The sequence below is a fragment of the Crocodylus siamensis genome, chromosome 8, assembly GCF_052110815.1.
Source record: "Crocodylus siamensis isolate JL-2025a chromosome 8, ASM5211081v1, whole genome shotgun sequence".
NCBI lineage: Eukaryota > Metazoa > Chordata > Crocodylia > Crocodylidae > Crocodylus > Crocodylus siamensis.
The window spans coordinates 75,609,671-75,633,753 of NC_143402.1; the positions used below are offsets into that span (position 1 = coordinate 75,609,671).

Sequence of the window (24,083 nt, forward strand, 5' to 3'; positions counted from 1 at the left end):
ACGCAGGGCAGGAGAAACTGAGGCCCGGGGTTTGCTGGATGGCCTCAGTGGTCTGGGACTAAGGCCCTGACTCCTGGCCCTGGCATGTGCTGGGGGCAGGGCAAGCAGATGATGGACTGACCTGGTAGAAGACAGAGAGGCATAGAAAGGCCCCGTGTTACCTCTTGCCTACCTGATCTGACCTGCTTCAGAGAATCAGCAGCAAAACGTGCTGCTTAAGGGGCAGACAGATGCACGGGGGCAGCTTAGCCACGGCTGGTCCTGCCCCGTCAATCCCCGAGCAAGGCCACGCGGCAGGAGAGCTGCAAAGCCATGCAGCAAGCAGGTGCTGGGGCGTGCAAAGCAGACAGGAGGGTGGGCTGAGCGGAAAGGGCGGCTCCAGCGCTAACGGCCCAAGACTGGCTCCCTCTGCACCGCCAGGGCAGGTGCCCGCTGCTGGCAGTGCTGTGGAAAGGTCTGTCCCCGCCGCAGCGCGGCGTACCTGTGAGGAAGTCGAAGATGGCCATGTCGATGATGTTGAGCAGTCGGCTGCCGCTGCTGTAGGGGTAGACCTCCTTCACCGTGTTGCAGTACAGCGGGTTCACCTCCCACCTGCACGGGATGGAGGACAGGTGAGGCCCGATGCTGCTCCCGCAGTCCTGTCCCGTTCCCCGGTCTCCTGGCTGCCCAGGCAGCCTTCACCCACTCACTTACTCCTCTTTCCCGGCGAACGAGTAGGAGCGGATCCAGGGGTTGGGAATGGAGAGCCGGGGCGCCAGGTTGAGGGAGGGCAGGAAGGCTGACAGGGAGCCCTCCAAGAGGTGCGGGTTCCCGCACACCGCGTACTCCGTCTTGCACATGTATGGGCACTTGGCGAAGAAGCACACGTTGTTGGCTGTGGGGAGACCGGGGACCAAGCTGCAGCCACTGTCACGGACTGCTTATTCCGGGGTGTGGCGGGGGGAAATGCGGCCGGAGCTCAGCGGCCACTCGTGAAGCATCACCGGCAGCCCCTGCGACAGACTTGCAGGGCTGGCAATGCTGTGACACGCTCAGCCCCTGCCCCGGCCCTCGCGCTTGCAGGAGCAGCTGTGACAGACAGCTCCAGCATCACCTCCGGGTGCAGCCACGCGCCCGGGGTTGGCGCTGCGATGGGGGCAGGTGTTGCACAACCAGGGCTTGCCCCCGGCGTCTGCTTGTCCCGTACTTGGCCAGTGGGTGGCAGCAGCCTTTGGCCCAAAGGTTGCCCTGGGCAGCAGCGTGGACACGCGGCCAGCGCTCGGCGTCACCAGCCCCCGGGCGCAGCACCCCTGTGGCATTCACTACCCCCCTGCGGCGAGCGAGCCAGGAGCTTGCACGTCCCGCCCCGGGCCAAGGTGCTGCCACGCGCATGGCTCAGCTCCCCAGTGCAGCGCGAGCCCCTTGCTCTGCGCACGCGCGGGGGCCGGTGGGGCTGGCCTCCCGCCTACCTGGCGAGACAAAGAAGACGCTCTGCAGGATCTCGTTCTTGGTGACCTCCAGGATCTCCTTGGTGACGTTGACCAGCCTGCCCACGGTGGGGGGCACGCGCCGGAAATCCAGGATCCTGCGGCAGGGAGAAGCGCGTCAGGCAAAGGGGCCCGGGCCAGAGGCGCGAGGGAGCAGGGTTTGCACGCTGCTAGTCCCCTCCCGTTTGTTTTGGGGCTCCGTTTAGCTGGCGAACACGCAGGCCCCTGCCGCCCCCAGCGGTACATGGGCAGCAGCGTGCTGGGCTTTGCAAAGTTTCAGAGGCAGCGGAAATCCCTCCCTGAGGCTCAGGTATGGCCCATGGACCCTCTCCCTGCAGGCACTGCTGCTGCGCCGCCGGCACCCGGCCATGGCCCTGCGTGGCGCTGCCCCCCCGCAGGGCAGTCCCGAGCCTCTCAGGACACCGGGGAGCAGCAGGAAGCGGCGAGGAGGTCGCTCCCCCACCCCTTCAGCTACGCAGTTACCCTCCCGTCAGTGAGTCAGCTCACAAACATTGCTCACAATAAGCAGAGCATGGGGCCAAAGGCATTTTAGGGAGGGATGCCAGCATGGAAAAACCGCTGCGGGTCACTGAGTCAGTCACTCTGGGCCAGGCTGGGCACGGCTGTGAGCGAGGTGCTGGGAACTGCCCTCGGGCTGGGAGCTGGCTCCAGCCTGCCTCTTGCTGTGGCACGTCAAGAAATCTCTACTCCTCTCTAGCGCTTCCCAGCTACGCTTCTCCACGGGGCCCAGTGGCGTGAGCCTTGCTTTAGAGATGGGGAAACTGAGGCACGGAGCAGCAAAACGGAAAAGCAGCGGAACGAGGCAGCCAAGGGCACGCCAGCCATTCGCTGCCAGAGGCACAGGCAGACATCGGCTCCGCTGCCTTCCTCTTCGTGGGCACATGCCCCGTGCGAAAGGAGCGGGTGTGCAAGCAGCAGGGAGACGAGCTGGCCCTTCCCCACGGGCATTTCTTGTGTAACCATCTGCTTTGCTCCCGCGCTCCGGCTTGCAAGAGCACCCCAAACTCCCTCCTGCAAGAGCTGGACCGCTCAGCACCCCCATCGTGTGCCGGTGCTGCCCTTCAGCCTCAGCGGCTCTTCTCCCTCCCGCTATTCAACCCCTCGCACTCTCTGCTAAGCACGCCAAGCTCCTTTAACCCTCTTTCATAAGCAAAGGTCTCTGTTCCCCTAACGATCTCAGTGGTCTTCCTCTGAACCTGTTCCCGCTGGAGTTCAGCTCCTTGGAGCCCTGTGCCAGGCCTGCCCCCGCGCTCTGGCTGGGGTCTCACCAGCCGTATGCAAACCCCCCTGGCTCTCCCGCATTTACCCCATGCAATACACCCTTGGATTGCATAACCCTTTCTCGCAGCTGCATCACATTATCCTGAGATCAGCGCGTGCAACCCGTGCTTTTCCCCCGCCGTCTCCAGTCTACGTGACCCCATCCTGCAGCTGATGCCCTTGTTATTGGCTCCGAAGTGCAAGACTTTATACTTCATGCTGCTGAATGCCAGGCCTTATCTAAATTCACAGGTCTAGCTAATGCTTCCTGCTGCAGGATGAGGTTCCCCGGGGTAGCAGCCCGTTGCACTGGGGGCCTGTCTGCACATGGAGGTTGCGCTGGCTTAATTTAAATCAACCGGAAGGCTTTGCTAATCTGACTGGGGCGGCCTGGTGCACGGACACCTCGGCTCAGTTTCCTGCTGGTTAGTCAGCCAGCGGATGCGGCGTGTCGTGACTGCAGCGGGTGCAGATTTCCCCGCTTACTGCCTAGCAATACAGAGCTCAGCCAGAGCTGCAAAGCCGGCCCCAGGAGCTGGCTTGTACTGAGCCCAGATGCTAGCAGGACCCGAGCTGCTGGGCTTAGCACCGGCTTGGGCAGGTCTCCCCGCAGTCGCAGCAGCGTGGGCGCGCGCCGTAGAGGAGCCGAACCCATTTAAGCCGGGCTTAAACCACCTGAGCGCGTCCACGCGCACGGCCGCAGCGCCTTCGCTACACCAGCAGAAAAATCCTGCGTCTGCCCGAGTGCGTGGAGACCAGGCCTCACCCCGCAAAACAAGCCAAATTGCTCCTACCCAAGCCAATCCTAAGGGCGAGTCGAACCACATCCCTCTTGCGCAGAGCCCACCCGCTTTGCTCAGGATTTCACAGCCAAACGCCGCTCCCAAGCCACGGCCAGCCTCGCTGGGAAGGGACCGTGTTTAAAGAGCCAAGGCTTCAAGGCCAGCTCTTTGCTGAACAGGAGGAGGACCAGCTGGACCAGTCTCTCTCCTCCGTCCTGCCCGGTCTTGTTTTCTCATCCTTTCTACGGAGACTTTTCCTGGCCTCTTGAAGCGCGACGAGCTGAAAGTAACCAGCGTTTGTAAAGAGCTTGGCAGTCTCCGGGTGGACGGAGGAAGCAGTACGGTATCCCGCCCTGCTCCGCGCTTCCCCCGGCTCGTGCTTTGCAGAAACCGAGCCTGGCCTCCCGCGCTACAGGCTGGCCCGTCCCGATCGGTCCCAGCCTGGATTTCACGCTGAGCCCTGCTTTCATCCGACAGCTTAATCCCAAGTGGACCGAAGCCAGCCGGACACCTCCATCCTCCTTTGCTCCGCATCCTCCCGCTAACAGACCTCTCAGATCCTAACCTGGCACCGGGTCTGGACATTAGCTGAGGGGCTGCTTATCCCTGCGGGCTCAGTCCTGCTTCCTGCGGAGTCAGAGCTCTCACGGCCGGCGAGGAGGGAGGCCTGGGCTCGGCCCGACAAGAGGAGCGACCCGGAGGCGCGAGTACCTGTCGAGGTGGAAGGCGGCTATCTCCGCGTTGTGCCTCTGGAAGTCGACGAAGTAGAACAAGTCTTCTGGAGTCTCTTCCTCGCGTTTCTGCCTGAAAGCAAGTGAGAGGGTTCCTGGCGAGACGGGATGCACACGGGGGACGGGGGAGCTCGAGGCTCTTCCCAAAGGTCTTGGAGACCCCCCGGTGCCCTGCAACCCTGGCGCGAATGACAGCGGTGCACTTAGCAGCACGCCAACTAGGGCTGCTGCTTGAAAGGCGGGGGCAAAGGGCCACAGATTATTAAAACAACAGCTAGAAGGAGCAGTTCGCATGCACGTCCTAGAAGAGACGGGAGGCAGGCTCCCCTAAATGTTTATGAGCTGAACGGACCATCCTGGAGACCTTATTAATGCCCACAGGGGGTTCATCGCTCCACACCGCTTCCCCAAGGGGCAGAGAGGAGTCGGGTCTCCATCGCCCCACGACCCCTGGTCTCGGCCAAGCTCAAACTAAAGGACTTTGCCAGCAGTCCAGCGGAAACCAGCCACTCCTTTTCCAGTTTGGTCGGCATGTGAAGTAGCGCTGTACACGCGGAAGTACAGCCCTGGGCTAGTCAGTCCTCTGAACGGGAAAGCAGGTGAAAAATTCAGTGTGCCAGCCAACTCCCCACAGCTCCTGGAGACAAACCTTACCGCTCTCCATCGCTGAGCACATTGAGCCCCTATTTATTTTACCCCTTGGGATTAATACAGCCAAGCACTGGGGGGAAAGAGGAGAGGAATCCCCTCCTTTGAAGACAAGCAAGGAGTTGCACTTGTCAGAGCACAAGCCTCTGTTGCAGACCAAGGCAACGCACAGAAAACAATCTGGTGGAAATCTATGTAGGGGGCCAAAAGGGCTGTAAATCAAAGCAGAAGCAATTTCAGACCGCTATCCAAAGGTAGCAAAATGACAAGCTATTTTTTAGAAGAGTGCTTGGGATGTCAATGAAAAGCAAATTTAAGTGAAAGAGAAATCCTATTGGGAAACGGCAGAAAATTAAATTCTTTAGCAACTTTCTCTCTCTAATATACACAGTGGAGAGAAAGACCAGCTCGTGTCCTTTGCATTTAACATTTCCTTCACTCCAAAGTGCTGAATTCAAACGATGCACGAAGAAACGCCGTGGGTTTGTCTCTTCTTCGGCAATCCCTCGTACTCCAGCACGACTGACTTCCACGAATGTCTTAATGTCGCTGGCTGGCAGCTCGTATTTATGGAAAGTCTCCGACCCAGACAGCTGGACCAAAGGAGCCCTAGGCCTCTCTCTTTTGTTACAGTGCAGGTCACCTTGCTTCATTGCTGGGTGACGCTGTTTTGGAAACCGTGATCCCAGGCAGTTTGCCAGCCAAGGGACCGCGGCCACTCGCCTTACCTCATGGGTTTGAACATGGCCTTGCCGAAGTCTTGGAACCGGAGAACCAGCTTCAGGTGCACTCCGCTGGGCTTCACGACTTGGTGGAGAGGGAAGGAAATAAAACATTCAGAAACACTCAACCCTGAGCTTAAGCGATATGCTTTCTTTATCGTTTTGCATTCGCCGTCCACAAAAAATCCACCTCTCGAGCCTACGGGAGTCAGTCGAGCCTCTCTGTGCCATAAACTATCCCACTGCTGCTGGCTTTAGTGGGCGTTTGCTGCTGTCTCTCCCCCCCTACGTTTCTGAACGCACAAATATTTTTCTCACTCTGCATCTCTTCTGTGCCAGGAAGATTATTCCCCTGCAGTATTGCTAGTTTCCAAGCACTTTTCTCGCTTGGATTTCTCTAACTCGCCTTTCTCGGCCGGTAATGGGAAGCAGAGGTTCTCGCTCGAGCCGTGCACGCAGGGGGGCTGCCAGGACTCTGCCTTCAGGGCAGTGCTGTGCATTTCGACACCCCGCAGAGCCCACGCAGTCGCGGGCAGGGGCACAGCGCACGCTCCGTGCAATAGATGCTCGGTGGAGCCACGGTGCAAAAATCACGCTGCCCCGAGAAGGCACGCAACGAGCAGGGCTGGAGCGGTGCACGGAGGCAGGACGAGAGTCGCACCCGTTGCGACGTAGAGGGAATTTCCTGCGGCCCGTTCGAACCCCGCGGCCCTCATCTGCCCAGGGTTTGCAGAGACGGGGCTGGAAGAGGGCTCCCTGCTTTTCCCCGGGGCAGACGCAGCCTGTGCACAGAGCAGCCTGAGCCCCTGCGCAGCACAGCTGCCCCAGCTCCCGCCTGGAAGGACCATGCCCCGAGCGCACGGTGTCTGCTGAAATCAATGGAAAGACTCCCGTCACGCTGAGGACATCTGGAGCCGGCCCTGGGCTTCTGGTATGGAGACTGCGAGCGAGGACGCAGCTTAGTCCCAACTGCGGCCACAGGCCACACGCCAGAAACAGCTCTTGGCCCCCAGGCCGGGAGTTAATGGCTTCGGCTCCCTCGAGTTGCGGTCTGGATTTGCAACCTTCATCCCTGCCTTTTTTTTTTTTTAAACCCTGCAGGGTTTTGCCCCAAGCAGGGGGGTTGCAGAAGGGCTTTGCAAGTGCCCCTGGGGCAGGCAAGGAAAAGTCAAAGCCAGAGGTTTTTATAAAGCGGGTTCAAAAGAAAGGAAAACAAGTCGCACTAGATGTGGAGAGATCTCCGCCCTCCCCCGGGGCCAGGTGTGCTGAACCATCGACCCAGAAGCCCCCAGGACACTTACTCTGGGTGCAGTCGCAGGCTCCCAGCAAAGCTTTCTCATCCTGACTGTAATCTGCAAAGGAAGGAAAAGCCGTCCGGACTCAGTCGCAGCCCGCCCGGCCCGAGGCGCGGCTCGGTGGGAGCTGGACCCAGGGGCAGAAACGCGTCGTGTCTGCTTGCTTTGCCGCCGACTCCAATGGGGTCATAAAGAAAGCAACAATTCACCCATGCGGTAAGCCCTGCAGCCACCTCCGCGCTCCTTTCTCTTCCTTTGCCTTCACTGACGTGTCCCCTTGCCTCGTCCTTCCTCTCGGGGACCCTCCACCAGGCCAGTCCCTGCCCCCCAGGGGTTTGCAGACCCGGCTTTGAAAAACGCTGCTCTAGCAAAACCCGCCTGTGGTTTACAGTGGCAGAAGCACCCACCAACGTGCGGGAATCGCCCGTCCCATGTTCAAAGGCACCGATGACACGACGGCCTCGCTCCGGCACAAATCTGTACGTTTTGGAGCTCTAACGACAGACGGCCTCTTGCAAGGTTTTTCCCTATTTCTTAGAAATAACACCAACTTTGCTGCAATGTACCCCTCCCTTGGCAGTCCTGCACTGGATGTGTTTAAATATCCAAAAGGGTTTCATGGAAAAACCGAGAGGGGTTTTGGCATTTTTAAAGGAGGTTTTTTCCTAGTTAAAATAAACTTCGATCGGCTGTACGGCGAGCCGAGCAAGCCGCCAGCCCTCCTCCTCCGTTCGCGCGCAGGAAGTCTTACCGGCACTGATCATGCTGAAATCCTGCATGTCGTGGAGCAGCTGGTTAACAGCAGGGCTGGACCGCGAATACAGCCCGTAGCGATTGATGCCCAGGTGGAACTGGAGCCAGCTGGCCTCCATCTTCAGCTGCAGCAGGGCGGCCGGGGACGTGAGGTTGAGCTCCTGTCGGTACAGCTTGTGCCTCCTGAAAAGCAGGGGGGGAAGGGGTAAGTTCGCAGGATGGTCTCCGATCCCGTTAACACGTGGCTTCCTCTCGGGCGCGACTTTCCACGAGATCAACCGGTCTTACTGGGTAAGGGGTATTGGGCAGGCGGGGAAACTGAGGCACAGAGAGACTGGAGGGGGGACGCGTTCCCAACCCCCCGGAAAGTCGTCCGCAGAGCGGATAACAGGGCAGGGACACGCGCGCACGTGGTCCCGCACGGGGAGCGCACCTACACAGCGGCTTTGCAGCGAGACGGCTCCCACGTCAACCCTGGATGACGCGGGGGTAAAGCAGGAGGGTTTTGCCGCCCTCGTATTATTCTCCTGTAACAGCGGCCGTCGCCACCACAATTGCTGCTCCAAGCCTTCGGGGCACTCTGTTTTGACCGAGACCCCGACCCAAAGCTCACGGGTGAGGACGGGAGTCGAACCCCGCAGACACGGGGCACAACCGATGAAGCAGCCATCTCCTTAACCACTAGGCCAGCTTGCCTCAAGCCAGCCAAAAGGAACAAGAATAGGATGTTTCTGCAAAGTTTGAAACCACCGAGCCTTCGACAGGCTCAGCAACCGTGAGAAACGCTGGGCTACGGCCATCACAGACTTCGGGGTTTAGGTAGGATGCGAACCCAGGCCTTTTGCACCAAAAACGAGGACGCCGCCTCAAGACCCACGAGCCACGGGACAGGGATCCCAGGAAAGAAACAGCAACTTAGGGTTAGAAAACACTTAACATCCCCCGTGCAAATGCTATTTCTGTCGCACACCCATCACTGCGTTACGACGACGCATACTGCGGCAGTCGCGAAGGACCTCCATCCGGGATCGGGGCCCACGCTGCGTCCGGGGGGCGCACGAACGAGGACGTCGGACAACTCTCCGGAGAGGGAAAAAACACACACGAGAGGGAGGAAGGAGGACGCCATAACAGCAGAAGTCTCGAAGCTGCTATAAGAGCGTCTCCCATTAAAAGGCCGTTCCCCGCTCAGCTGCTCACATCTCCAGGCGGCGGATGCAACCCTGCTCGAGAAGGAAGCCGCTAGCAGAGGTGAGGAGGAGACGGTGCAAAGACTTTTGCCCTTACCCAGCCATCTGCACAACGCAACCCTCCTGCCAGCCCGTTCAGAGATGGGAAAGCCCAGGATACGGAGGAGCTGCCTCCAAATGGTCGGTGGGAAACGGAGCCACGCGACTTCCCTGCCGTAAGGGCTGTTGTGGGGCAAGGGCCGCTAACGACGGCGAAGCACTCCTTAATGAGAGTGCTATGCAATAGCAAGTCAATGGGACAAGGACCCCCCCTGCCAGGAGGGGCAGGGGTACCCCCTGCCAGGTTTGCAAAGACGGGGCTCAGTGGCGCCTGCTAAAGTCAGAGCCACGTGATGCCAGGTGGTTTGGGCACGCAGGGGTTTGCACGGACGTTTCTCTCCGCAGAGCTTTTGTGCGCCTCCTGCTCTTCCTCCACGTCCCCGCTTCCCCCTCCCCGGCTCGCCTTTGTGGCCACGACTAGGACACAAATACAAGTAAATAAAACCGCCCCCGATTCAAGGCAAGGCTCCGCGCTGCCGAGCCGGCTGCGGGGGAACCCGCGAGCCCCTGTGCCGAGCTTTGCCCGAAACAACTTTCCCACCCCGCGGACCCCGGAGGTCGGCAAACTCAGCGCTGCAGAGGTGTTTGGTACGAGCGTTTCTCCCTGCAGGCGAGTTCAAGCCCCACTCCAGCCCTGGGCCAAAGGCCCCAACGACCCACCGGCTCACGGACACCTGCTCTTCCAGCCAGGGGATGCCAGCCCGTCGCCCCACGCATGCCCTCGGCTACCATCAGCCTGCTTGAACCAACCTAACCCTATGGGGTAGGGGGAGTTCAGACCTTCACCGTCCAAAATGCTTGCACACGCTCCCCCGGGCGCAGGCCTGGGTGTTGCTTCCCCTGGCGAGTTAAGCGACCCTGCGCCGAGTACAGGCCTGAAAAGGACGGGGAGGCCAAGCGCACAGGGACGGCGCCTCTCTGCAAAGACGCCTTTGTTAGCTCTCTGGCGAGTCGCACCCTCTCCTCGCACGTTCTCGGTTTGCACGCCCGTTTAGCGGTAGCAGGGCAATGGCTCTCAGGCTGCTGGTTATGCGGAGGTGAACCAAACCCCGGGAACAGGCAGGCGACAGCTTGCCGGCGCCAGGTCTCTTCGACCCGGGTCAGCTTGTCCCGAAAGCAAAGCCGACAGCTCCAGAGAGCTCCTCTGTGCCACGCTCCGAAACGCTGCTTTTCTCCACTGCAGAAAAATGAGCATCCCTTCTGTTTGCTGGAAACCCTGCCAGGCCATAAAATGAGGAGGCGGCAAGCTAGCGTTCACTAGGCAAACAAGGAGAAAAGGGGAAAATAGGCCAGGGGAAAAAACAAAACAAACCTGGAAACCCCCCCAAGCGCTCAGCAAACTCAGAGCTGGACGTCACTTCTCTCATCGCTGGAAAAAGAGCCGCGCGGGGTCTGCGGGAGGAAGGAAGCCCTGGCAATTGTTGCCCTGTTTCTGGGCAATGGTGCTGAGGACCTTTCTGTAGCCTTCCCAGGTTTTGAAAAGGGAGGTGAAACCTATCCTGGCTCCGACGCCTGCGTGACTCTGCAACGCCGTCTCGTCCCTCCCGGCCGAGGGTACCGCTCTCAGCCGGCATCCGAGCATCTCAGCCTTGGATAGCAACGCGTTCCTCGGTTTCCCCAGCTGTGAAATAAGGATCATGATTCCCGCCTGCGGGAGCATCGCCAAGCTTAATCCCTTAAGGTCAGTGAAGTCTTTTAAGTCCCTCGCTTGAAACTCTCCATATATCAGCCACGGGTTATGAATAAAAGTCCTCTCCTGGGCACACTGGGTACCAGTAAGGTGGCGTGCATCCTGGCACTGCCCAACCTGGGGAAGAGGCCAAAAGGTAGAGATGAATATGTGCTTGTGCACGGGAAGGATTACCCGGGGGCTATTCATTTCATTTTACAGCATCCTGCCCATCCTACGTGCAGAGGTTTCGGGTCTGGGAGAGCCACGCCAGGTCTCCCCTGGGAGAAATCGGGCCCGGGAAGTCTGGGCAGCGCCGGGCGGGGAGAGAGCCAGAGCTGCCTCTCGCGCCAGCCTACGTCAGGACAGCTCCGCTGCCCCGGGCTGATCTCCGGAGGAGGAAAGGGGAAGCCTGGCCGTGGCCTGTGCAGCGTGGAGAAGCGCCCGCGCCTCCTGGACGCGGCTGCCTCGCACCGGGCCGGACGGGAGGGACCCAGACGCCGCGCTTGCGGCCAGGCGGTAACGTCGCAGGCAGCTGGAGCGGGATGCAACAGGCCCCGCTGGCTCGTCCGCTGAAGCGGAGACGCCGCAGCGAGACGTGCTCCGACAGCCGCGCGAACGGCGCCGGCCCCAGCCAGGCTGCGGGCTGCGGGGACGAGCCACTGCCAGCAATTACCGGGGCCGATCTGCTGCTGTAGGACGGCAGGGGAGAGGCGCTTCGCTAACGAATTGCCGAAGAGCGCTTGGAAAGCTACCCCGGCAATGCCAGCCGCGAGGGGCAGCACATCGACTGCCAGCAAACCAGGTCCCTCGGGGGCCAAATCCCCCCCGGCTGCTTCGGGATGAGGGACGCACGAACGTGGCTTCTGGCCACCGGGGTCCCAAGTAGCTTGTGGGTGCGGACGTGGCCCCAGGACCCTACACCAGGCTGGTGTTTGGTTTGCAGGGGCACGGCTGTTACAGCCCAGCACCGGGGTGAATTTGGGCTTAAAGATGAGAATGAGTCCAGACTTTTTTAATGGAGACATTTAAGCTGATCTTTGCAATGGAGCGGGTGGCATCTTCCACGACGCCGGACCAGGACTTCAGTGACAGGAGGCAGCACGGGTCAGTGAAGAGTGGACAGAAGGCACCAGGGTCCTGGCTGAGTCCCCAGCTCTCCGGGAAAAAGTCCCCTGATACTAATTACAAATCAAGCCTCGTCTCCCATGCATCACCGCTGGTTTTTCGTAGGGCTTCAGCTCCTGAACGGGAGAAATATACACCTGAGGAAAACCCTTCATGTGACTGCAAATGACCCCGACGAGTCCAGATTTCACTACCGCTCGGTGAGGCAGTGCGAACCCTTCCCATCGGGACCCTGCGACATCCGACACTAGAACCGGGACCCTCCTTCGAGCCGAGCCGGGCTCCGGGGCGTCCTCGGCAACACCGATCCCCTGGCCTCGTCCCGTCTGATGACAGCATCTGACGCGCTGAGCTCGCGTTCATGCAGACTTATGCTCTAGTCCATATTTATCTCATTTAGCTGGTCTATGAGGTGCAACTCTAGCCTACGTGCTGCCTGACCCGGCACGGACACAGCTAAGTACCTCTCCTTTCCCAGCCTGCCACTCCTGTCCTGGGTCCAGCTCCGCGGTGGCGTTTTTATGCCGTCTCGCATTTTCCTTGCCCGTGCCGATCGGGGCCCGGGGCATCTGGTGGAGATTCAAAATGCTGCAGCGGTTTCAAGCTTGTTTAAAACACGGAGGGCCTTTAACCGAGTTGCGCAGAAAACTGAATAACCGAGCCAGTGAAGTCACCCACCACTTACTCCGTAGGAAACTTATTCTAGCTCACGTCACACTGCGTGCATTTTTCCAGCTGGCGGCTAGCTGCCATTATTAGACTCCAGAGTCAACACCTACTACCCCGGTGGGGGCATTTCACGTCCTCAGAGCAATGGTTTCCATGAGAAAAATGATGCTGCCTCAGTGAACGACTGCCTGAAGAACAGCTGACTTTTCAGTGCGAGCAGGTGATTTTCCCAGGAGCGTCTGGCCTGGAAGCACCGCGCCGGGCACCAAGACCTGGTCCGGCATCGTCAGCTTTAACACCCAGGGAAGTCGCACCTCCCTTGGAGCACCTCTGACCCCACGCTGCGGCCGCGCGTCCTGTTTTGCTGCCACGCCGCAGCTGTTAGAGTCCCACAGACATAATGGGCACAACTGTACTGGCCAGAGAGACTGCGCTGACAAACTCAAATGCCTTAATTGCACGGAGGGGCTTTTTATTCGCCGACTTGAACCTTCAGCGGACTGGATGGGACTCTCGTGTCACACAACCGCCGCTTCCGGGGCTCCAGTGAAGGCGAGGCAGCCGACGGAGACACAGCCGGGCCTGGCTCTGATGGGCAGACTTCGCGACCCAGCGACAGAAACGCAGGGAATGGAAAAAGAGGAGCCATTCTTGCTTGAAGTCGCAGCCTGTGGCGTCGCGTCTGCCTCGGCACACCCCGGAAGTTACAGGGGAGTCGACTGTGGAGGGTGCCGGTGGCATGGGTCGCGATGCGTGACACTCCCGGGCGGACGCACCTGCGCAGGTGGCCTCGGAGCACCTCCTCTGCAGAGAAAACACAGCGATCTAAGGTTGTTTCACTCCCAAACAGGAAAACCCAGTCTCACACTTGCACATATCCTCGTGCATCCACAGCACGTTTTCAGTCAATTCACCGTACCACTGCTCCCTGCCCCAGCCCCGGGGGCAGCTTGTTCTTCTTCCAGAGGAGGAAGTATCCAACAAGTCCCCTGTGCTCAAGAAATCAGCTCAGGGAGGAGCAGCAGACACTTGTGAGAGCAGGAGGACAAAGAAAGAGGGTGCCGACACACCGTGGTGGGCTTAGTATATGGCTCGAGCCTTGAGTGCAAAAAGGCAAGCCTGACCCGTCTCTCCCGGGGAATACAGCGCGTCCCATGCACTCTAATGTGGATGGCCCTTTTACATGCAACCGTCACACATACGATTGTGGACACGAATGAGTGCGTGCGCACGGATCCCACAAACGTCTCCTCTTCTGCACCCGGGCTGCCTGCCTCTCGGCTGGGCGGCGAGTGCTTTTCAGCGGCCGCGAGTGCACGCGGTTCAGGACAAACACCTCAACCTGCCCGGCAGTTTCAGACGGGATTCAGCTGCCTCTGCCTTCCCCAGATCCTTGCTTCGAAGCTCCTGGGCCCTGCAGTATTTTACTTTTAATAAAGAAAGCCACGGAAAGGTATAATCATAAAACGCCGGTCTATTTATAGCCCGCTATAAATAAACCCAGGCCTGCGCGCTTGGTGTTTCCACCCACCCTCTTCATCTCGCCGGCAGGTAAATCATACCGGGTAACGAAGCCGAAAGAGTCCGCTTTGGCGGGCGCGCGGTCCCACCGAGGGAGCTGGAGCTGCCCGGCGAGGCTGCAGTTGGCTCGGGACTTGCGTCTCTCAGCCGGCCCGCGCATCGCAGCTCCGTCCGACACGGCCGCGCCGGGACCCGCCCCAGAGGTGACCTGCGCCCGTGCCCTCGTTTAAACGGAAATTCGCTTGGTTGATGCAAGTCGCTTTCCACCCTGGCTTCGGCACAGGCTGCATGAGCGCCGCTGGGGGGTGGCGAGGACTTTAAAGCAGCCAAGTTACCGCAGGCCGGATTAGCCGCTGCCCAGCACCGTCTGCGGGCACCCACCCCTGTGCAAAGCACGTGCACCATGCACGCCGCTGACGGGAGGGCCGGACTGCCAGGTCGTGCACTTGCTTTGCAAAAGGCAGTGCAACCGGACCCTCGTTATTTTTATAGTGCCTGGGTCCACAGGCCTCAGTGTGACCAGGGCATCCCGAGCGCTACTGGAGGGAGCTGCTCTTTGCTGCACCCCTACGCCCCCCATGCCCCGTGCGCCCAAGTCTGCTGGCACGCCGCAGACTTGGCAGCTCATCCGTGAAGCCAGCTTCCAGCTTTGACGGGTGCCAGCAGATTTGGGTGAACAAGGCGCAGATGTAGTACGTTCAGGCTCGTCCTCCCCAGGATGTGGCGCAGACAAGTGCTGGATGACACATCGTGACTAGCTGCTTGCACAAGAAATACGCCGTCCCCTCCGGTGCTAAAGAGGCTACAGCCCGGAGGCTGCGGCAGGGGAAGAGGCTCACTAGGGGCTTAAAATAAGCTCTGGAGCTGTAGAGGGCTTTTATATTTGAAGAGGAACAGATCCTCCTTTTGCTTTTTCCTTCCTGGGTCCCCATGAGTCTCTCCAGCTGGTTTCGCATCCTGTAATCAACCCCTGATTCATAACTGAGGTGCCAGGCAAATGACCAGGATGGGTTTTGTTCTGCACTCGCTGCACACGTTGTCAGGCGATCGGATGGGACCTGCACCGAGTGCTGACATTTAATCCCAGAAGCCTTCTCCTGGGGCCGGGGAAGAAGTCCTCTGCCACCAGCAGCGCTCGGTGGACTGGCAGCAAGTCCCCCGTGTTTCTAACCTATTGCAATTTGCTCCCGCTCAGCCTCGCAACCGGGGACGTTCGTAATATTGATGCGCTCATCAATGCGTCCCATCGATCTGGGCACCTGGCTCTCCCTTAGAGAAAATTTCCACTTACGAAGCAAAGGGCAGCTCCGTTAGCTGGGCGCGAGGGCCTTCCTGCCCCGGCGACCGGCGAGCCTGCTCCTGCGCACGCAGCGTCGGCAGGGCAGCCGAGGGCCGTGCGCCCTTAGGGGCCTGCCCTACACCCTGGGAAAGGGGCACCCCCCGCCCAATTTCGCAGTCCCGCCGTTCATGTTGCTGTGTGGCCGCGCGAACGGTCCTCGGGGTCCCCGATCCTGCCGTCTAGAAGAGCTGAATGAAGGTGGAGGAGGCACCTTCAGACCCTGTCGTGTCAGGGCAGGAGAGGCTACGGGAGAGTCGCGCTGCTGTTACAAAGCAAGCCGCTTTGCGATGGTACAGACAGCCTTCCCTACACTCCTCCGACTGTCACGGGGCCACCGGGGGGTCCTCAATTGTACCAGCACCGCCGCAGCGCGGCTGTAGCCCTCCAACAAGCGCTGCCCGCTTGTTGGAGGCCGTTTGCAGCGTATGCCGGAGACCTTGCCGAGCCCGCTAACTGAGAGGCAGTGCCGCCCGTCCTTAGGCACGAACGGATGAGCCCGTTTCCATAAGCCGCTTACAGACGTACAAAACCTCTCTTCCGTGGATCGCGCTTGTAGCACCGCCCGCTCGAGCTGGGCCCGGCGCTTGATCGAGTCTCGTGCTCAGCCGAGCTCCCATCAGGGACCGCAGCTAAACGGATCAAGTCCTCCACCTTAGTCGTACTGCATAATGGATGCACAGAGCAAACGTGCATCCCAAAAAAGCTAAAGCAGCCTTGGGCTCTGCCTCCCCATGATATATTCCACTTGCTATTTAGCACCCAAGGAGTGAGATGGCTGGGAGTTAATTCAGCCTGATTGTGCTCTCAGCCTGCTTCCTCCGTTTATGAGAACCATATATTTTATTTCAAAGCGACGGAGGAATAATCAATATGCTCTCCCCCACAAGAATAAGATGCAAAGCTAAGTCAAACAAGGGCAAACGACTGCCTGGATCCGCTGCTGGCTGGGTAATAAATAACTATCAGGACACAAAGCAAACGACAATGTTTTCTTCCCCCCAGGATCTGGAAAAGGAACGAGGGAGGCGGGTAGCAACGGACTGATGAGCAGACAGCCAGGCAGTCCCCCAGGTGAGGCTGGAGCAGGCACGCCAGCGCTGCTATCGGCACTCGGCACGCAGCGTTACGGGCCTGCGCGGGTGATGCAGGATGGCATCAAACCAGCTACGGGATCCCACTTCGTTTCAAGCTCCCACCACGCACTCGCTCCAGGAGCATCCATCTTCGCTGCACGGTTCGCGCGTATTCCCCGTGCGGCGCCTGGCTTTGGAAAATGTAAACTCTCCGCGGAGATTCGTATTGCGCTGGAAGAGACGCAGATTTTACGTAGTTCGCGCACAGACCCGACACCTATCAGCACGGCCCGGCCAGCACAGCCAAACCGACATACACGTGGCGCGCCGAACTGGCAGCCTACCGCTGTTGCTGGGATGCTCGCAGAACAGGACGTCACCGCGGCTAAGATGATTTCCAAGGCTATTTCTATTCGCAGGACCTTCAGCATGACCTGACAACGCTTAACTTCTTTCACCTCGCTACCTTCAGGTGCATTTCACCAGCTTTTACCGTGACTGGGCACAACGATCTCATCGCCTCGAGCTCCCGGTTTGCTCAAGCACGACTCAACCACGCACAGACAGTAAAAGGAAAACACCGACCCCGGCAGCCATGAGTTTCAGAGTTTCATCGTTTCCGGGGAGTCTGGAGGCGCCGAGCACCGTCGCACGCCAGCCGGGGGGCGGCTCAAACCGGGCAATACGAAAGGGGTGCTCAAGCCTCAGGCCCCTTTTGAATAGAAAAGGCCAAGAAACTTGTCCGAGGCCTTGTCAGGAAGTCAGCGGGAGAAAAGCCCGGGTCCCCCAAACAGTCCCTACTGGCTCTTTCCCTCGTCCCGTCGACCGGCGGGCCTGCGGGGCCGTTCTCCTCCTGCCCCGCGTGGGGTCAGAGGTTGTGCAAGGCTGGTTTCCCATGCCAGCACTTCTGTGACTCTTGGGGTCCCATACCCCATTTGTGAAGCGTTTCAAATTGGTGAGCCCCTAAAACTCCAGATACACACCATAAGACTGCAACGCTGTAAGTCACAATGGCCACGCTGGCACCTTGCTGAAAGACACTGTAAAATCATTCCTTATTTTTCTTCATTACTCCTTTCCCTCGCTTCGTATTTCCCCTTTTCCTTGTCTTTCCCATTATGCCCTCCTACGCCGCTCTCCAGAAGTCACTGCAAGCTCCCGTTCATTTAAAGGTGGGAACAGGGACAAAGTGAGTTGCTCAAGCCATGCAAAAGAACGACAGCGGAGCGGGGACTCGACTCCAGGTCTTCTCATCGTCACACAAATGTCCCGGTGCCTGAACTGTCAGCTGTCTATTGCCCGTTTCCTTTTCTGTCGTCTAAAAAATTGCTCTGCTTTACACCCAACAGCCCCAGCGACTGCTCTTTGAGTTTTTCCCATATCTCTGCCCTCATCTGAACGTAGCAGGGAGCCCGCGTATTTTGCTAACACACAGGACAAGTGGAAACCCAAAGCAAGTGTCCTCCCTTCAGGGAAGCTAAGCTCCTCTCTCTCAGGAGCGAAGGAGTTCGGAGCCAAACGACGCCTTGTGCAAAGCGGGAAGAAATGGGTCCAAGTTTCTACGCAAAGCTGTTTGCACTAGTGCAACGTTCAGATAACGAAGCCGAGAACGGGGACCAGGATACGGGTGGTACGTCGAGAACAACAACGCGCTCACTTGGCTGAATTGAGTGACGTGACAGCAAAGGACATGCGAACACGTGGCGGCGGATCGCACGCAGCTCGGCGAAGAGAGGTTGTGACAGCAATTCCTACACGCGCAAGGGGAACAAGCATCTCTGCTGAGCAAATGTGAGCGGAGCAGGATGCACAGAAAAATCTCACTCCCCTTGTCCACATAATCAGTTTTACCAGGCTGAACCCCCCGCACTTGCTAAAACCACTGGGAACGTGCTAGAACAGCCCTCGCCCGGGCATTAACAAAGGACACGGCTAACTACAGGCCCATCAGCCTGACTTCTGTCCGGAGACGGTCTTAGAAAAGTTTATTAAGGAGGCCATCCTTGAGGGACTGGCCCAGGCTAACATCCTAAGGGACAGCCAGCACGGGTTTGTTGCGGGTAGGTCTTCTTTGACCAATCTCATTTCCTTCTATGACCAGGTGACCTATCACCTGGACAAGGGAGAAGAGATTGATGTCATATATCTTGACTTCAAAAAAGCCTTTGATCTGGTATCCCAGATCACCTCTTGGCCAAACTGCCCAGTTGTGGCCTTGGCTCCACCACGATCCGCTGGCTGGGAAACTGGCTCCGTGGTCGGACCCAGAGGGTTGTGATTGATGGCAGTCACTCATCGTGGTGCCCTGTGACCAGTGGGGTCCCTCAAGGCTCTGTCCTGGGACCCATCCTGTTCAACATCTTCATTAACGATGTGGACATAGGAGTCAGGAGTGGACTGGCCAAGTTCGCCGATGACACCAAACTTTGGGGCAAAGCATCCACGCCAGAGGACAGGCGGGTGATCCAGGCTGACCTGGACAAGCTCAGCAAATGGGCAGATGAAAACCTGATGGTGTTTAACACCGAAAAATGCAAGGTTCTCCACCTTGGGAGGAAAAACCTGCAGCATCCTTATAGGCTCGGCAGTGCTACGTTGGATAGCACTACGGAAGAAAAAGACTTGGGGGTCATCATTGACCACAAGATGAACATGAGCCTGCAATGCGATGCTGCGGCTAGTAAAGCACCAAAACGCTGGCGTGCATCCATAGATGCTTCTCGAGCAAATCCCGGGACGTCATTCTCCCCTTGTACTCGGCCTTGGTGAGGCCGCAGCTGGGAGTACTGCGTCCAGTTTTGGGCTCCACAATTCAGGAAGGATGTGGAGAAGCTTGAGAGAGTCCAGAGGAGAGCCACGCGCATGATCAGAGGTCAGGAAAACAGATCTTACGACGACAGGCTGAGAGCCATGGGGCTCTTCAGCCTGGAAAAGCGCAGGCTCAGGGGTGAGCTGATGGCCACCTAGAAGTTTATCAGGGGTGACCACCAGGATCTGGGGGAACGTGTGTTCACCAGAGCGCCCCAAGGGATGACGAGGTCGAACGGTCACAAACTCCTGCAAGACCGTTTCAGGCTGGACATAAGGAAGAATTTCTTTACTGTCCGAGCCCCCAAGGTCTGGAGCAGTCTGCCAGCGGAGGTGGTTCAAGCACCTACATTGAACACCTTCAAGAGTAAATTGGATGCTTATCTTGCTGGGATCCTATGACCCCAGCTGACTTCCTGCCCTTTGGGCCGGGGGCTGGACTCGATGATCTCCCGAGGTCCCTTCCAGCCCTGATGTCTATGAAATCTATGAAATTCCTGGCGGTATGCTAAAACAACAGGTTTCCTCCAAAATCTCTTCAGCAGAGCTTTGTGATTAAAAATGAGTTCGTTGCCTTATAAAGTAAACGGGGGCAATAAAGGAGAACGCACGGCACCGAAAAAATGGAATCGGCCCCTTTCCTCTGAAGCGACGCACCGGTTACACCAGGAGACAGGGGCCGTACCGACGAGGACTCAGGTTGTACTCGGCTATTTCGAAGTTCCTCACCTAGTTTGTACTCACGTACCCGTGGTTTTCAGTGACGGTGCCAACTGGTGGCGAGGGGAGCAGAAACCAGTACGAGAAAATGACAATCTTGTATGAAACTGGAACCAGCTTTCTGGAGCCAAGCGTTACGGCAGGGAGAAGACCCGACAACGCAAAACCAGGTCACGTTTTTTTAAGCGTCCTGCAATCAACTGCATTGAACCCTCCTAGTCGTGAGAGTTCATCCAGTTCCTCCCTCCACAAACAGCCCGTGTAAGGAAGAACGCTTCGTTTCCTCCCATCTCAATGAAGGGAACAAGAAAAAATGTTGCCCTCGGTCATATGGATATGCCTGCGAGCAGAAGCAACCTCAAGGAAAATTGGGAGACCCACAAGAGGAGGAAACTGGGCATCGATGCTTGAAATGTCCTGCCAAAAGGGCTGGAAATCAACCCTTGATTGCATGTGGACACTAGGCCAGCGCAAAGGAATTAGAAGGATTTTCCACGGGATGGTAACGGAAAAATGTTTTCAGCTTTCTATTTTTTCACACTAAGCTTTGAACTGGAGAACAGGGAAGGTACGGCGCTCGGCTGCTGCAATCCGCTTCAACCCATCCTGCTGCAAGCTGTTTGACCCCCGAGGTTTGGCTTTCCCCTAACATAGTAAGGAATGCTTCCTTACTAACATGTCAAGTATCCTAGCAAAGCACGAAAACCTGACAGCTCACAGGAGAGCTATCAGATGGGGACAGACTCAGAAACTAAACTGAAGCAACATCAGAGGGCCGATAAAGAAACCAGCACCAAACTAATTTTGCTGAAGAGCCGTCGTGGAAGATCGCGCTGCCGAGGAGCAGAAAAACGTTCCTGTTCAAGGGCCGGGGGAAAGGTCTGCTCCTCCCTCAACAGGAACTTTTTGAAATGCGTCAAGTTTGGGTGTAATGCCGCCTTGCAACGAAAGAAAGTCTCTCCTAAATGACCAAGAAAGATCATCACTAGGCAAAAATATTCAGAATTAAGGTATTCACATCCTTGGGAACGTGATCAAGGAGGAAATCCTTTGCACTTCGAAAGCCGCCGCAGATTCTGCTGCGCCCGACTGCGCACAAGACACGAGCGAACAAAAGCCGACGGTTATATTTGCTCCTGAAGAAAGAGCACTACAGGTGGGAGAGGGCCGCGCGGTGAGCAAAGGTCACGTCGCCGGATTACAGCAGGCGAGAGAGCCGTCTGGGGCTGGCGTCGCAGCAACCGTTTGGGGACAGTTGAGCAAGAATTACACGCAGGGATTTTCAGGTCAAGGCCACGAGAAGGGGGCAAATATGAAAGGAAACGTTTCGGAGGGACCTTAACGAGACAGCCCTTTTTGGCCCAGGCGACGCACGTCCTCGGACTCCTGCAAGCAAGAGCTGTCGCACTACACGTGGTGCATTTTTTTTGCACCAGGGATTAGCGCACCGACACGTTTCCGAAAGCCTTCAGCGAAACAAGCTGAGAAATCCGAATTGCCGTGATGCACGCGCGTGGGTACCGAGCCGGGGGGTTTAGTTTTCGTCGTCAACGGTTCAAACCTAAAAACACTCACAGGAACCAAGACTCGGAGAGATGTCGAGTTGCCAAGCTCACGAAACCGGCAGTAGAAGTTCTCGTGCGGCGGAAGACTTCGGCACCGCCTCCTTGACGAAGTCCAAATTGCGAGCGAAATGCTTGCGGAAGACGAAAGGGATATCCAACACGCTATGCGCCGGCTAAAACCCCGCAAGCATCTCCTTGTCCACTGCCATCCCGATGAGGGACGTACAAGTATCTTGACTGCGAGCAGCTGATGAACTGGAGGCCGCAAGAAAAACGCCGCAGAATACGAAGCAAAAAGGGGAGTGCTTGAACACAGGGCCAGAGATGAACTGTTAATTAAGCCAGCAAAGACTCATGCGGGTTTAGGATAGCCACTTGATTTGGTCCAGGTTTTGCATGCTATTTCTAAAACTCTCAAGACGCCCCACAAAGAACGACAAGAGAAACGCCGTTTTAAGCAGAGCCTTGGAAGATGCGCAGCCTGGGGAAGAGGCCAGAAACGCCCCGGGTCTTTGCAACGAACTTCAAGCCCTTGGCCGGCGGCTGAAACTTGGAACGTGCCCAAAAGCCGCGCTGGAGTTTCTGGGAGAAAACGAGCTTTCGCCCTTGTTTCCAAGCATATCGGTTGCACCGAGGAGCCTCTGAACATCGCCTGCGTCTCTCACAAGCAGAAAAGATAGTTTCCCCCCCCAAAAATAGACATACTTGTGCTCTACGATGGCACGGTCTCCGTTTGCAGGCCTCGACTGAATTTCAACCGAAGTCAAAGCCAAATTGCGGAGCGCACCGCTGTGAAAGACGGCAGCCAGGAGGTTGTGGATATTCACGCAAGGAGCGCGACCTCGAGGAGGCTGGCAGCCGGTCCTACATTGCGGCGGGAGAAACCGTCCGTAGAGAACTGCTTGCGTGTTCGATGTTCGGGTTGTTCACTTTGGTTTGCACGCGCCTTATCGACGAACAGGAGCGACGAAATCCAGTTCCCTTAAAATTTTAATCAGGGGTTCGGGAACTTGACGGCAAACTTAGAAAAGCGTGCTCTTAGGTTGCTTTCACGGCCACCTGGCTTAATGGGCCTTAACGGACTTAGGAATCGTTAGAAGAGCGTCAGCACCTGTAAAATAAGTCACACGCACTGCCTGCAGTACGAGACAGGGCAACGGTGTAGTGAGGGGCTACAAGACAGGACCGAGTGCTGCCCGGCAGGGAACTTTCTCCCGTCTCATCTTAAATATTTCATCCCTGTCTCCACGCAGGCGACCGATCAGCATCTTCCCGTCGGGCGAAATGCGTCCCTCGGAAGCGGGCGGGAGACGGGAGGGAATACGTTCGAGGGCTCCACCGCTTTCAAAACCTGGACTCGGACGCGGGAACCTCTTCGGCATTTAGAAATCTCTCACCCCGCCACTCGAGCGTGTTCGCCGAAGGGCTTGGAAACAACGGGGCAGGCGAGCTGCCCGTCTACTCCGAGCACCCGTGCTCGCGGCCGTGCGGGCGTTTGGGATCGCGCCCAGCTTCGGGGCATGTCGGCAGCGACAGCATCCACCCCGCGCACGCAGCGCGCCACCAAGGCGGCAGGTCAGGTAAAATCTCCCCAGCTGTTCACGAAGCTCGGGCCGCCGCGTGCTGTGATGGATATCGGGCCAAACTGCACGCGACTCCCACTGACCTATTTAAAAAAAAATGATTTTCCAAATCTAATCTCCAATTAAACCGGACGCTTGCTGGCTCTGTGCGAGGGCGATCCGCCGAGCGTGCCTCACGCGACCTACGTAGGCATCAAAGCCTTCCTCGGGGCTGACGCAGAGCCGAGAGCGGCTACTTTGGAAAAGGACTTGGGATGCAAAAAATAATCCTCGGGGAACTCCTTCCGCCCCCGACTCGGCGGCTGCCGGCCACCGGGTCCGACCGGCTCGACCTCCTACTCATTCCTTGCCCCCAGCTCCCTCCTGCTCGCGCCCCTTCGCCCTCCTCCCGCAGCCTGCCGGCGCTACCCCACCAACTCCCCGCTCCCGCCTTTCCCCCGACTGTCACTTCTGAAAGCCTGCCCAGATGCTTCGCAGCGATTCTTTTCCAGCAAGGGACACGGGGCCAAACTTTTGTGCCAGGACAGCAAGTAGGTAGGTGGAAGGAAGCGGTTTCCGACGGTCTAGGGGGAAAAAAAAAAGAAGGAAAACGACTGCGGGCAGCAGAAACCAGCTGGAGCTGGAAGGATCGTCAAAGGATGGCTCTCCGAGCACGAGACGCGGGCTTAGTTGAATATTTTTCGCAGCTGCTCAAACCCGTTCTCTTTTAGCCGGTCTCACCGGGGCTTTGCTCCCAGCGCAGCGAAGGCAGCGCCTCCCGCATGGGTGCCTCGCAGAGGCGCGGCCGGCGGGAGCGGGGAAGGGCTGAGCCGGACCCCGGCGGCCGGTCGGAGGAGAGCACGCCCCAGCGGCCGCGGCGGCCAGGCCCCTGCTCGCTCCCGGGCTGCGCTTTGGAAACCGGACCGCGACGCCGGGAGCTAGACGTGCTTCGAGACCCCCAGGCGGAGGCCCCCGGGACGAGGACGCAGCCCCAGGGCGGGTCGTTCGGGTGTCCCTTCGGTCAGGCGCGGGCGACGCGCCACTATGCTCACCGGACGCCGC

At 58.1% G+C, this 24,083-nt stretch overlaps 1 protein-coding gene and 1 long non-coding RNA gene across 2 annotated transcripts in view; one reads left to right on the forward strand and one right to left on the reverse strand.

Annotated features, from left to right (window-relative positions):
- The window catches only part of FAM20A (FAM20A golgi associated secretory pathway pseudokinase), a 29,206-nt gene that overhangs the window by 4,428 nt on the left and 695 nt on the right, over positions 1 to 24,083 (reverse strand). The window contains exons 2-8 of the mRNA XM_090061671.1: positions 7,677 to 7,861; positions 6,932 to 6,982; positions 5,637 to 5,715; positions 4,241 to 4,333; positions 1,449 to 1,564; positions 694 to 874; positions 482 to 591 (exon numbers count right to left, since the gene is read on the reverse strand). Of these exons, the coding sequence (XP_089917797.1) occupies positions 482 to 591; positions 694 to 874; positions 1,449 to 1,564; positions 4,241 to 4,333; positions 5,637 to 5,715; positions 6,932 to 6,982; positions 7,677 to 7,861 (815 nt within the window). The remainder of the gene's footprint in view (positions 1 to 481; positions 592 to 693; positions 875 to 1,448; positions 1,565 to 4,240; positions 4,334 to 5,636; positions 5,716 to 6,931; positions 6,983 to 7,676; positions 7,862 to 24,083) is intronic.
- LOC149859085 (uncharacterized) overlaps positions 23,411 to 24,083 on the forward strand; it is a 49,809-nt gene continuing 49,136 nt past the window's right edge. The window contains exon 1 of the long non-coding RNA XR_016444007.1: positions 23,411 to 23,576. This is a non-coding gene — a long non-coding RNA (uncharacterized LOC149859085). The remainder of the gene's footprint in view (positions 23,577 to 24,083) is intronic.